The 10,359-nt window shown below is 52.0% G+C and overlaps 2 protein-coding genes across 2 annotated transcripts; both read left to right on the top strand.

Annotated features, from left to right (window-relative positions):
* Positions 1–568: 568 nt before the first annotated feature.
* On the top strand, positions 569–1,647 carry LOC136530489 (uncharacterized). Its single transcript, XM_066523223.1, has 2 exons — positions 569–1,285; positions 1,382–1,647. Exons 1-2 carry the CDS (start codon positions 611–613, stop codon positions 1,460–1,462), a joined length of 756 nt encoding a protein of 251 aa, XP_066379320.1. The 5' UTR covers positions 569–610; the 3' UTR covers positions 1,463–1,647.
* Positions 1,648–2,331: 684 nt separating this feature from the next.
* Positions 2,332–3,267, top strand: LOC136530494 (uncharacterized). The gene is made up of 3 exons (XM_066523225.1): positions 2,332–2,444; positions 2,832–3,000; positions 3,184–3,267. Exons 1-3 carry the CDS (start codon positions 2,332–2,334, stop codon positions 3,265–3,267), a joined length of 366 nt encoding a protein of 121 aa, XP_066379322.1.
* The last annotated feature ends 7,092 nt before the right edge of the window (positions 3,268–10,359 follow it).

Raw genomic sequence — 10,359 nt, 5'->3', positions numbered from 1 at the left:
GCTGACATAAATGCATTCTAAACATCATCAAGTGAAGCACATCGAGGGCAGTGCGCAACCTCCGGACTTCGGTCAGCGTCCAGGCCAGCTGGCATTCTGCATTGGGACTACGGCCTCGTTTAGATTGTGAAAAAATTTCAACCCGATGAATAGTACCACTTTTGTCTTATTTGGCAAATATTGTCCAATCATGGATTAACTAGGCTCAAAAGATTCATCTCGTGATTTTCAACTAAACTGTGTAATTAATTATTTTTTTTATCTACATTTAATACTCCATACAAGCGGCTAAAAATTAATGTGATGGAGAGAGAGTGAAAAAACTTGGAATTTGGATAACATCTAAACAAGGCCTACATATGCAAAATATCGGTTCTTGTGACTTGAGCCACCCTGCATCGGGACTGCATGACAATAAACGGTCCATCTTAATCATGGGAAGTTCCCAACGAACCGCCGATGTGCATACTCTCCGCGAGGCCTTCATTGCAGCTCGCTCAGCATGTCTATAAAGGCCATCCCTCATGTATCAACAGCTCACCCCATCATAGCGCGCACAGACCCCAGAAACTATACGAGTAGTAGCTAGTAACACAAGTTCGTACGAGACATGGCTCCATCCAGCCCTGATGCTAGCACTCCCGCGCTGAGCATGAAGCTGCTGGTGGACACCAAGGCCGGGTGCGTGCTGTACGCCGAGGCCAGCAAGGACGTCGTCGACTTCCTCTTCTCCCTCCTCACGCTGCCCGTCGGCACGGTCGTCAAGATCCTAAGCAAGGACGCCATGGTCGGCTCCGTCGGCAACCTGTACGGGAGCGTGGAGGAGCTCGACGAGACGTACGTCCGCTCCGACTACGCCAAGGACGCGTTGCTCGCGCCGGCCGGCGGCTGCAGTGGCGGCAAGCTGCTCCGGCTGCCGGAGCCGGAGGAGCCGGCACCGACTCAGTTTTACCGTTGCAACTACAACAGCTACACTGAATGCCAAACCATGGTGTCTGAGGTGTACGGCACATCATGTCAGCATAGGAGCTGCGGTGGTAAGATGACCACGGCGATCAAGATCGTGGCTTCGAGCAGCACCGGCAGGTCTGCTCGCGGGGCTGCGGCTGTGGCCTCCGCTGTTGCAGGAACGGGTTTTGTGCAGGGTGTAGTGACGTACACGGTGATGGACGACCTCAAGGTTGCGCCCATGTCCACCATCTCCGGCATCACCCTCCTCAACACCTTTGGCATCGCGGACATTGGCACGCTCAAGGAGAAGACCGTGCAGCTGGGCTACGAAGAGGTAAATAATACACATCATATATTTCAGTTCCTTCACATGAGTGTGATGTATTGGTAGGCCTGTGTGCATTTATTCTGATCAATCGATGTTTTTCAGTGTCTGGAGATCCTGCGTGTGGCCCTGCAGTCCAAGACGGTGCTCACCGACGTATTCCTTGGGAAGAAACGGAAGGCTTGAGCGAGGTGTGCTGATGCTTATGCGAGAGTTTGATTTGCTGTTTGCATGTGCGGTCAGTGGATGGAGTGTCGTGGACTCGTGGTTTTAGTTTGTGCTCATGCGTTTTGTTGTCTTTGTCTACTACTATATATGCTGTCGGTTACTGGTTTATGTAGTCCATGGGAAGAACTGTATGGTTTCTGACCTTCTTATGCTCTCGTTATGCCGGGACGCCATACGTATGGCTAGTTTGTATTTCAAGTATCTTTATTCAGGTTATGAATCAGTATGTATGGGTTTGGATGCCTAGTTGATGTCTGGTAGCAACTTCCATTTACGTTTAGGGTCGTATTGATCGTTCAGTTTCCTGGCACTGAAGTATCCCGAGTTGCTCATCCAACAATCATTGTTGCGTAAGCGTTCCTACGTCATTCTCTCTCCGAAGATCCGTTTTCTGAATGTTTCATTACGGGCGCCTCCTCGCATGGCTGAAATAATGGCGCGATGTTGGCCTCACTCTTAACCTTCCACTTTCAGAGATCGACCGGCGTTTGCTGCATAAATAGGTAATGTGAGAACAGTGATTCTTCTCCAAAATGTTGTGATACAATATAGATCAGCACAAACACCACCGCCGAGTTTGTAGAACAAGAATGGACTGTTCTTGAGATCGATATGGCCCCAGCCAGTCCCAATCCCAACAGTAGCAGTACTACGCTAAGCATGAAGCCAGCGGCGAATCTAGACTAAACTGCTGCCGGGGTCGCACAGATTCATGAACTCAATTTGATGGGGTCATAGCTGGCCGGAATACGCGGGGTTCCACTGATTCGTACAAAGTTATCGGGGTCGCATGACCCCCGACAACTTTGCACTGGCTTCGCCGCTGCATGAAGCTGCTGGTGGACACCAAGGCCGAGCGCGTGCTGTACGCGGAGGCTGGCAAGGACGTCGTGGACTTCCTCTTCTCCTTCCTCGCCCTGCCCGTCGGCACGGCTGTCAAGCTGCTTGGGAAGGAATCCATGGTCGGCTGCATGGGCAACGTCTACGCCAGCGTTGAGGCCCTCGACGACACCTACGTGGAGGCGGGCGCGGCCAAGGACGCGCTCCTCTGCCCCACCGTGGCCTCGCCGGCGGTCGGCATGAAAGGCTCTCTGTTCAGCTTGCCGGCGCCGCCAACGCCGCCGGTCGATCAGTCCCTCCCAAAGAAGTTCTTCAGGTACCACAGTAATAACCGCTCACCCTCACCGTTTGGTTTTGGTGTCGTCGTCAGCTCTTCTTTTCGTGTGAGGGTGAGTACTTGACGGACACGTGCAATTGGACACGCCCGTCGTGTTCTGGCTATATGAACAAGGAGATGAGTTTTCTCTCGGCGGCGGGGTCTCGGCAGTGGCAACAATAAGAACGGGCTAGTGCGGAGCCTCGTGACGTACACTGTGATGGACGACCTCAAGGTTGCCCCCATGTCCACCATCTCCGGCATCACCCTCCTCAACACCTTTGGCATCCCCAACATCAGCATGCTCATGGAGAAAACCGTGCAAATTGGCTACGAGGAGGTAATTCAGATATATTCATAATATACTCAGCTCAAATACTCCTGTAAAGGAGGGCTGCCATCATTGAACTTCTTCCATACATCAGTGAAACATTCATGTGCTTTATCCATTGACGATCAGCTACATATATACATATCCTGATCTAAGAAAAAACATCCGCTACGACGGATCGATGTTTTGCAGGGCTTGGAGATCCTGCGCCTGTCGTTGCAGTCGAAGACGGTGCTCACTGACGTCATCTTGAGCAAGAAAGTACAGAAGGCTTGAGGCGATTCTGATATTCTGCGATGGAAAGACAACAGGAGTTTAGTTCAGTCGGCTCGAGTCTGACTCTGGTTCTATTTTTCTTTTTTCATGTCCTGTTTTTCTCTGCTCGATGTGCTGTGTCTGTGTGTGCATCTATCTGTCGTACGTGTGTACTAGCTAGCAGCTGGTTTAGGCAGCCAGTCCAGTCGGAAGAATATGCTGAGATGAAGTTAGCTAGGCAACAGTTCTAATTATTTGAGTTTTGGTTATGCATACGTGCCTTGCTTGTTTTCTGCACTGGATTCGTATGCTTCTGGTCGTAACTCATGCATGTGTAGTTCGCTGAATCGTTTAACCCAGTGCCAAAACCTGAAAAGTGGTTTCCTGTCAGAACCAAACACAGCTGTTTGCGACTTGAGTGATTTCAATACCTGCGGTGGGAGCTGCGATTGATGATCCATACATAATGCATTAGCTGCTAGTGGACGCTGTTGGTCTACATCAAGACTGAAGTGCAATAACCCAGCCCTCCCCTTCCTGCGTTAGCCGTTAGCTGAGCACATCTCTCGAGGGACCAGCGAAACTATTTTTTTTTTTGTTGGGGGAGCAGCGAAACATCTAAGGCAAGTGTATCGTTATTGCCTCATAAACTGTAATGATAGGATGCGGGCACCTGTCCTGTCCGCACGCCGCGTGCCCACTCTGCCTCGTTGCTGCCGTGCCGCTAGCTTGCTCGCCACTCGTTCCCGCCCGCCTGGCCGAGCCAAGCCCAGTGCGGGTGGCGCTGGTGGTGGTGGTTCTCGCACGCCACCACTGGTGGTGGTGGTGGTGGTGGTGCTATCTTCAAAGCAAAAGCAAACTGTTAGCTACTTCTGCTAACTTTTGTGGGATGTTGTTTAAAATGGTGTCAAATGTATTATTCATTTATTTTTATTATTACTTAGAGATCTCTAATTAATTCTCCATGTTAATTTTCACGATACATGGTAGAAAAAAATAAATCCTACAAAAAGAGCATACAAAGATAAGTAATATTATTAGTTGTTATTAAACAAGAACTTCTAATGCTTATAAGTCTAAGATTATTTTGTTGTACCCTGTGCAGGAGCATAGGTAGGTATGCGTAGCTACAACTGGTTATGGCCAAATCCTTGACTAGACATGGGTGTTTAAATTTTATTGGATTTATTTTAAAATTTAATTCAATGGCATTCGATGTCGATATAACGAGACACAAATAATGACTTTACCAATCTTGAGGTCTACCGACTCACCGTTTCCGAGGATGTATGTGAGTGTTTTTTTAAACCAACCAGGCAGGAGGGCTGCCGATTATATTAAAAAGAAGGGAGCCTAAAGTGGGCACAACAATACAACAATGACAAACAACCACGCTGATAAACAAACTCAACAAAAAGGAACAAAAAACAGCTCTGGTCGATCGGATTGGGACATCGACACGAACCGCACAAAGCCGAAGCTCAACTCAGAAAAAAGAAAGAACCACCACCAACTCCAACCCACTAGCCAGTCACCACATTGCACTGCTAAAATCCCGGACGATAAGGACTTCAGGGCAAAAACACCGTCATCACAACTTGCACCGCGTCGTCGACGATGACCCACACCGAGCTATCCTGTTACCAAGCAGGGCTAGCCGCCGTAGATCTCTGCAAGCCGCGTAGCCCTCCTACAATTGGATCCGCTTGCACCTCCTATCAAGATGATGTACCACACCGGACTAGCCACCGCCAAGCAGGGCTAGCCGCCGTAGTCCGCTGCAAGCTGCCAAACCAACGCGTGAGCAGCTACATCTCGCGCTCACCAAGCCGATCCCGTTCACCGAGATCCCAGAACGTACACTATAGTTTCCAGCAACTTAGCTGCCTCATCAAAGGTAGAAGTGCCACATGGGTGCTCCATCTGCCAGTGAGAAAACCTCCTTACGCCGAAATGGTCGCCGCTGAGCGGGACCACCCGTCGCCAAACCACGCAGGTCACCTCAACAACGCACTACTGGCCACCACCTCCGACGCCGACCTCCTCGCCAACTTCGTGGGTGCCACCCACGCTGGCCTCCTCATCATCTTCGTGGGTGCAACTAGCGCACGGTCCCATCAAGACCGTCGCCCTCCACCAAGCCCTCCAATCACTGCGCCAACGCCTTCTTCCTGGCCATCGTCCGACACCATGGACACTAGACCCTGAATCCTCAACTAGGTCTCCACCTTGTCGTCAACCGCCATAGGCTGGCATAGCATGAGCTTCCCAGTGATGCCTCCAACGAGGGGAGCGATGCCATAAGCGCTGCCGTCACCTAACCAGAAGGTCAAGGTTTTACACCAGGAAGAAAAGCCACACAAGGAGAGAGGGCAGATCGATAGACGCTTCCAAGGAAGTAAACGACGCCCAGAGGCGTTGCCGTCATCGGCCCGAAGAAGGGCAAAGCTTTCACCAAGCCCCCCTCCCGTTGTGAGGCTTCAACAAAGGCACCACCAGTCGTCGTCGTGCCATATCTGCCTTCGGCTGTTGCCATGCCATGGTCATCGCCGTCGAACCATCATCCACCCCTGGGCGCACAGATCCAGCCCAGAGGAGACCGGATCCGGCCACCAGAGGGCCGGTTCTGCCGCCTTTGAGCCCCTATTGCTGGAGCCATGCCCAAAGACTCGATGGTGAGCAGCACCAGCGTCCCGTGTGGCCACCCTCCACCTCCACCGAGCATCTGTGCAGTTGCTCCCTCCACGCCTCTAGCGCGTGGCTTGCGCGACTCCTCTATGCACGCCGCTCCCATCGCGATGAGCCAGTAGCACCACCCCTGGCCGTCGAGCGCCTTCCCCGCACGGAGGGGATTGTGAGCCACATGGGCAAGGGCCTCGTCGCCGCCTTCCTAGGGAGCCACACGGGCCTCCCGGCAGCTCCCTCAGGCAGCGATGAGGGGAGGGAAAGGTGGTGGCTAACGGCAGCGGTGCTAAGTGTCGATGTTTTGAGTTGCCACCAACAAGTAAATTTCTAATATTGCGCGTCTGGCTTGGATGTTGTGCTAAGAGGACACAAGGTTTATACTGGTTCGGGCAGAATGTCTCTACGTCCTAGTTCGTTGCTGTCCGCTCATGTTACTAGCACTGAAAGTTCATAGCAGGGGTTATAAATGGGCGAGAGAGAGACATGTCCTAAGTCTCTGATGGAAAGGGTGACCGGGTGCAGAGAGCTCGGTCGCTGCTCAGTTGTATGCTCAGGGTTCGATGAGTTGATTGGATTCGAGTCTCCTGTGGTGTGTTGCGATGAGTTTAGATCCCCTTAATGGGGCGCCCTACTTTACCTTTTATAGGCCAAGGGAATGCAGGGGTTACAGCAGAGGGAAAAGAGGAGAATGAGAACGAGAAGAAGTCCTCTAGGATCGCCGGGCCCTTCTTTTCTTTCACGTGGGTCCCACCGACCCTATAGACGTCAACACGGACAGCTCCACATCATGGCCCTGTCTGTCATTGGCGCCATGCACAGGCGTCATCTTCCGGTCGTGGTGCTCCACTCTGTCCTGGTGGACGTCATGGTGAACTGACGCGCCTGCGAGGGTTAGGCAGAATAGCACCGGTACGCCCGACGCTGTTCTTGACGTGAACCCCCAGGTATGGCTCGTCGTGGGTCGCAGGCGACATTGAGGCATGCCAGTCTCTTCCCTGGCGTCAGACCTTTGACCTAGGCCCAAGCGCTTGGACCTGGAGTGGTTGGCGGTGGTATGGGTCTTCGTCGGGCGAGACAGAGCCTCTGGCCTCGGGGTCGAGTGAGGCAGAGTTCCTCCCCAGAGGTTGGGCGAGGCAGAGCACAAACCCAAGGGTTAGATGAGGTGGAGCCCAAACCCAAGGGTTAGGCGAGGCGGAGGTCACCCCCAAAGGTCGGGCGAGGCGGAATCCGCCCTCAGGGGTTGGGCGAGGCAGACCTCGTGGCCTCGGTGTCAGGCGAGGTGGAGCCACCCTCAGGGGTTAGGTGAGGCAGAGCCTGTGGCCTCAGTGTCGGGCGAGGCGGAGTCCGCCCTCAGGGGTCGGGCGAGGCGGAGCCCATGACCTCAGTGTCGGGCGAGGCGGAGCCCACGACCTCAGTGTCGGGCGAGGCAGAGCCACCCTTAGGGGTCAGGCGAGATGGAGCCTGTGGCCTCGGTGTCGGGTGAGGCAGAGTCTGCCCTTAGGGGTCGAGCGAGGCGGAGCTCGTGGCCTCGGTGTCAGGCGAGGCAAAACCAACCCTCAGGGGTCAGGCGAGGTGGAGCCCACGGCCTCGGTGTTGAGCGAGGCGGAGCCCACGGCCTCGGTGTCGGGCGAGGCGGAACCAACCCTCAGGGGTCGAGCGAGGCGGAGTTTGCGCACCTGGGGGTTGGTTGGAGCTGTAGTCGCGCTCTTGACTGCTTGGGCGAATCAATGTTGATGGTTATTAGCTCCTCTTTGGGTACCCTAGTATTGGTCCCCGATAGTAGCCCCTGAGCCTGTGGAGGAGTAGAATACTCCTTCGAAGCCTTTTCCGAACTGGAGGACTCTTATGGCCTTGGCCTTCTTTTGTTGCCCATAGTGTGACCTCGGGATGGTGATTCCCTTTCCTTGAGCCCCCTCCCATAGCAGGGGCGTGGTCGAGGGTCGGTTCGTCTTTACGATTGTCTTCCCTCAGGCATTTTTTCTGATAAAAACGGAGGGGCCGAGCCATGCCATGATTTTCCTCTATGGACGAATCATGGCAACCAGTGAGATGTTTAATGGGCTAGTCTAAGTGGGGTCCCCGGCATCCCGTTCGTGGGGATCTGGCTTGGATCAGTTTGGTGATCGACTCTAGATTCTCGGCGGTCGATCCGTATAGTTCTCGGGTCCATTCGACCGGTCTCGAGGGCTATGTGCCTTTCTTCGAGGAAAAACCACAGATCGCAACCGACTGACACTCGAACATGAGCCGGTATGCCCGCGGCGCTCATGTGCCCGGGTTCTGGCCGCTAGCGGGCCCATCCCATTCCACCTCTCACTCTAGAGGTGCCTGGAGCGGTTGTCGAACCCATCGATGGGCCGACCTACAGACTCCTTGGCCCACACGGGCTGTAGAGATGCTTTTAGATCCGTATTCCTGGTTTTGGTGAATTGATGAAACCCTAAGTGCTAACCTAGTTTATCAAAGTGATTATGAGATAGGTGGCACATTCCAAGTGGTGAAGCAAATGAAGATCATGACATGATGATGGTGATGATCAAATGCTTGGACTTGGAAAAAGGAGAAAGAAAAACAAAAAGCTCAAGGCAAAGGTGAAACTTGATAGGAGCTTTTTCGTTTTGGTGATCGAGACACTTAGTGAATGTGATCACATTTAGGATCGATAGTCGTACTATTAAGAGGGGTGAAACTCGTATCGAAAAGAGGTTATCAAAGTGCCACTAGATGCTCTAACTTGTTGCATATGCATTTAGGATCTAGTGGAGTGCTACCACCCTTGAAAATATTTGTGAAAATATGCTAACACACATGCACAAAGGTGATACACATTGTGTTTAGCACTTGGGAGCAAGGGTTTGAAACTTCACCCACGCCCAGTACAGTAAAGATAGGGTTTCACCGAGTGCACCGGACACTGTCCTCATGGGACCGGACACATCTGGTGGCTAAACCTAGGCGTCGGTCAGTCAGCAGAGACTGACCGGACTCTAAGCGAGTCCAGTCATGTGTGACTAGACTCTAGAGAGTAGCATCCGGTCAATTATAAAATAAAGTGGTACTCTCGGCCTATGACCGGACGCAGGTGACCGAACTTTGGCTGAACACTGTTTAGCGTCCGGTCCTACTGATGTTGCGGCGCACATAGAAGAGGGTAAGTGATCGGACGCTGGGCGAATCTGGTCGGGCATGACCAGACGCATCCGGTCGCGACTGGAACCTTACTGGAAGTGACCGGACGCTAGGGTCCTATGTCCGGTCCTACACTGTAAAGCGTCCGGTCACAACTTAAGTGCACTGATGACCGTTGAGATCGGATGATCAACATTTGAAGCAGGGGCCACATGGCGTGCATTGCGTGACCGGACGCTGGGGTTCTGCGTCCGGTCGATCTGATCGGCGCATCCGGTCGCCCCGATTTTTTAGTGAACAGAGAGCTAACGGCTCTATTTCTTGGGGGCTTCTATTTAAGCCCCATGGCTGACTCAAGCTCACTCTATTGGCCATTTACATTGACATAGCAACCTTGTGAGCTTAGCCAAAGCCCTCTCACTCATCTCCATCATTGATTCATCATCTTTGTGAGATTGGAAGAGAATCCAAGTGCATTGCTTGAGTAATTGCATCTAGAGGCACTTGGTGTTCGTGTTTCGCTGTGGAATTCACTTTGTTACTCTTGGTAGTTGCCACCACCTAGACGGCTTGGTGCAACGGAGGAGGATTGACACGAGTTGGTGATTGTCCGTGGCCATCTCCGGTGATTGTGAGAGGACTTGTGTCTTCCCCGGTGGAGCGTCGAAAGGTAACCTTAGTGGATTGCTCATGTCATTGAGTTACATGACTTATGGGTAGGTTCTTGCGGTGTCCAATTGTGTGGACGAGGTTCGTGCAACACCTCTTAGCCGTCGAACCACCAAGTGTTAGTCGATACAATAGGGACATAGCGTGTTGGCAAGCACGTGAACCTCGGGAGAAAATTGGTTGTCTCTTGCCCTTTGGTATTCTCCCGGTGATTGAGTTAGTATTCATCGTGTGATTGGTTCACTCCTCTACGCGGTGGTATAATCTCCTTACTTACTCATTTACATATCTGCAAACTAGTTGTAGTAAGCTCTTTAGTGTAGCTAGAATTGAGAGCCTGCTTTGTAGCTTAAGTTCATCTAGTGGATCTCTTTAGTGTAGTAAGTGTGAGAGCTTTTAGTGAGTAGTGACCTAGTGAATTATGTATTTAGTGATCATAGCAACTAGAATTGTTGGATAGGTGGCTTGCAACCCTTGTAGGGCTAGAGCAAGTTTGTTTTTCGCTATTTGTCATACTAATCAAATTGCTCTAGTTGGTTTGTAGATTTTTAAATAGGCTATTCACCCCTTCTAGCCATATTAGGATCTTTCAAATATTCAGATCAAAACGCTTGCAACATACTCTGAAAC

The sequence above is a fragment of the Miscanthus floridulus genome, unplaced genomic scaffold, assembly GCF_019320115.1.
Source record: "Miscanthus floridulus cultivar M001 unplaced genomic scaffold, ASM1932011v1 fs_147_1_2, whole genome shotgun sequence".
Taxonomy (NCBI): domain Eukaryota; kingdom Viridiplantae; phylum Streptophyta; class Magnoliopsida; order Poales; family Poaceae; genus Miscanthus; species Miscanthus floridulus.
This window is presented reverse-complemented; position numbering and strand designations above follow the sequence as displayed.

Coding starts and splice junctions, on each gene's coding strand:
- LOC136530489 (XM_066523223.1), top strand. CDS start 611: ATGGCTCCATCCAGCCCTGATGCTAGCACTCCCGCGCTGAGCATGAAG. Junction 1,286..1,381: donor TGCAGCTGGGCTACGAAGAG/GTAAATAATACA, acceptor GATGTTTTTCAG/TGTCTGGAGATCCTGCGTGT.
- LOC136530494 (XM_066523225.1), top strand. CDS start 2,332: ATGAAGCTGCTGGTGGACACCAAGGCCGAGCGCGTGCTGTACGCGGAG. Junction 2,445..2,831: donor CCCGTCGGCACGGCTGTCAA/GCTGCTTGGGAA, acceptor GGGTCTCGGCAG/TGGCAACAATAAGAACGGGC. Junction 3,001..3,183: donor TGCAAATTGGCTACGAGGAG/GTAATTCAGATA, acceptor GATGTTTTGCAG/GGCTTGGAGATCCTGCGCCT.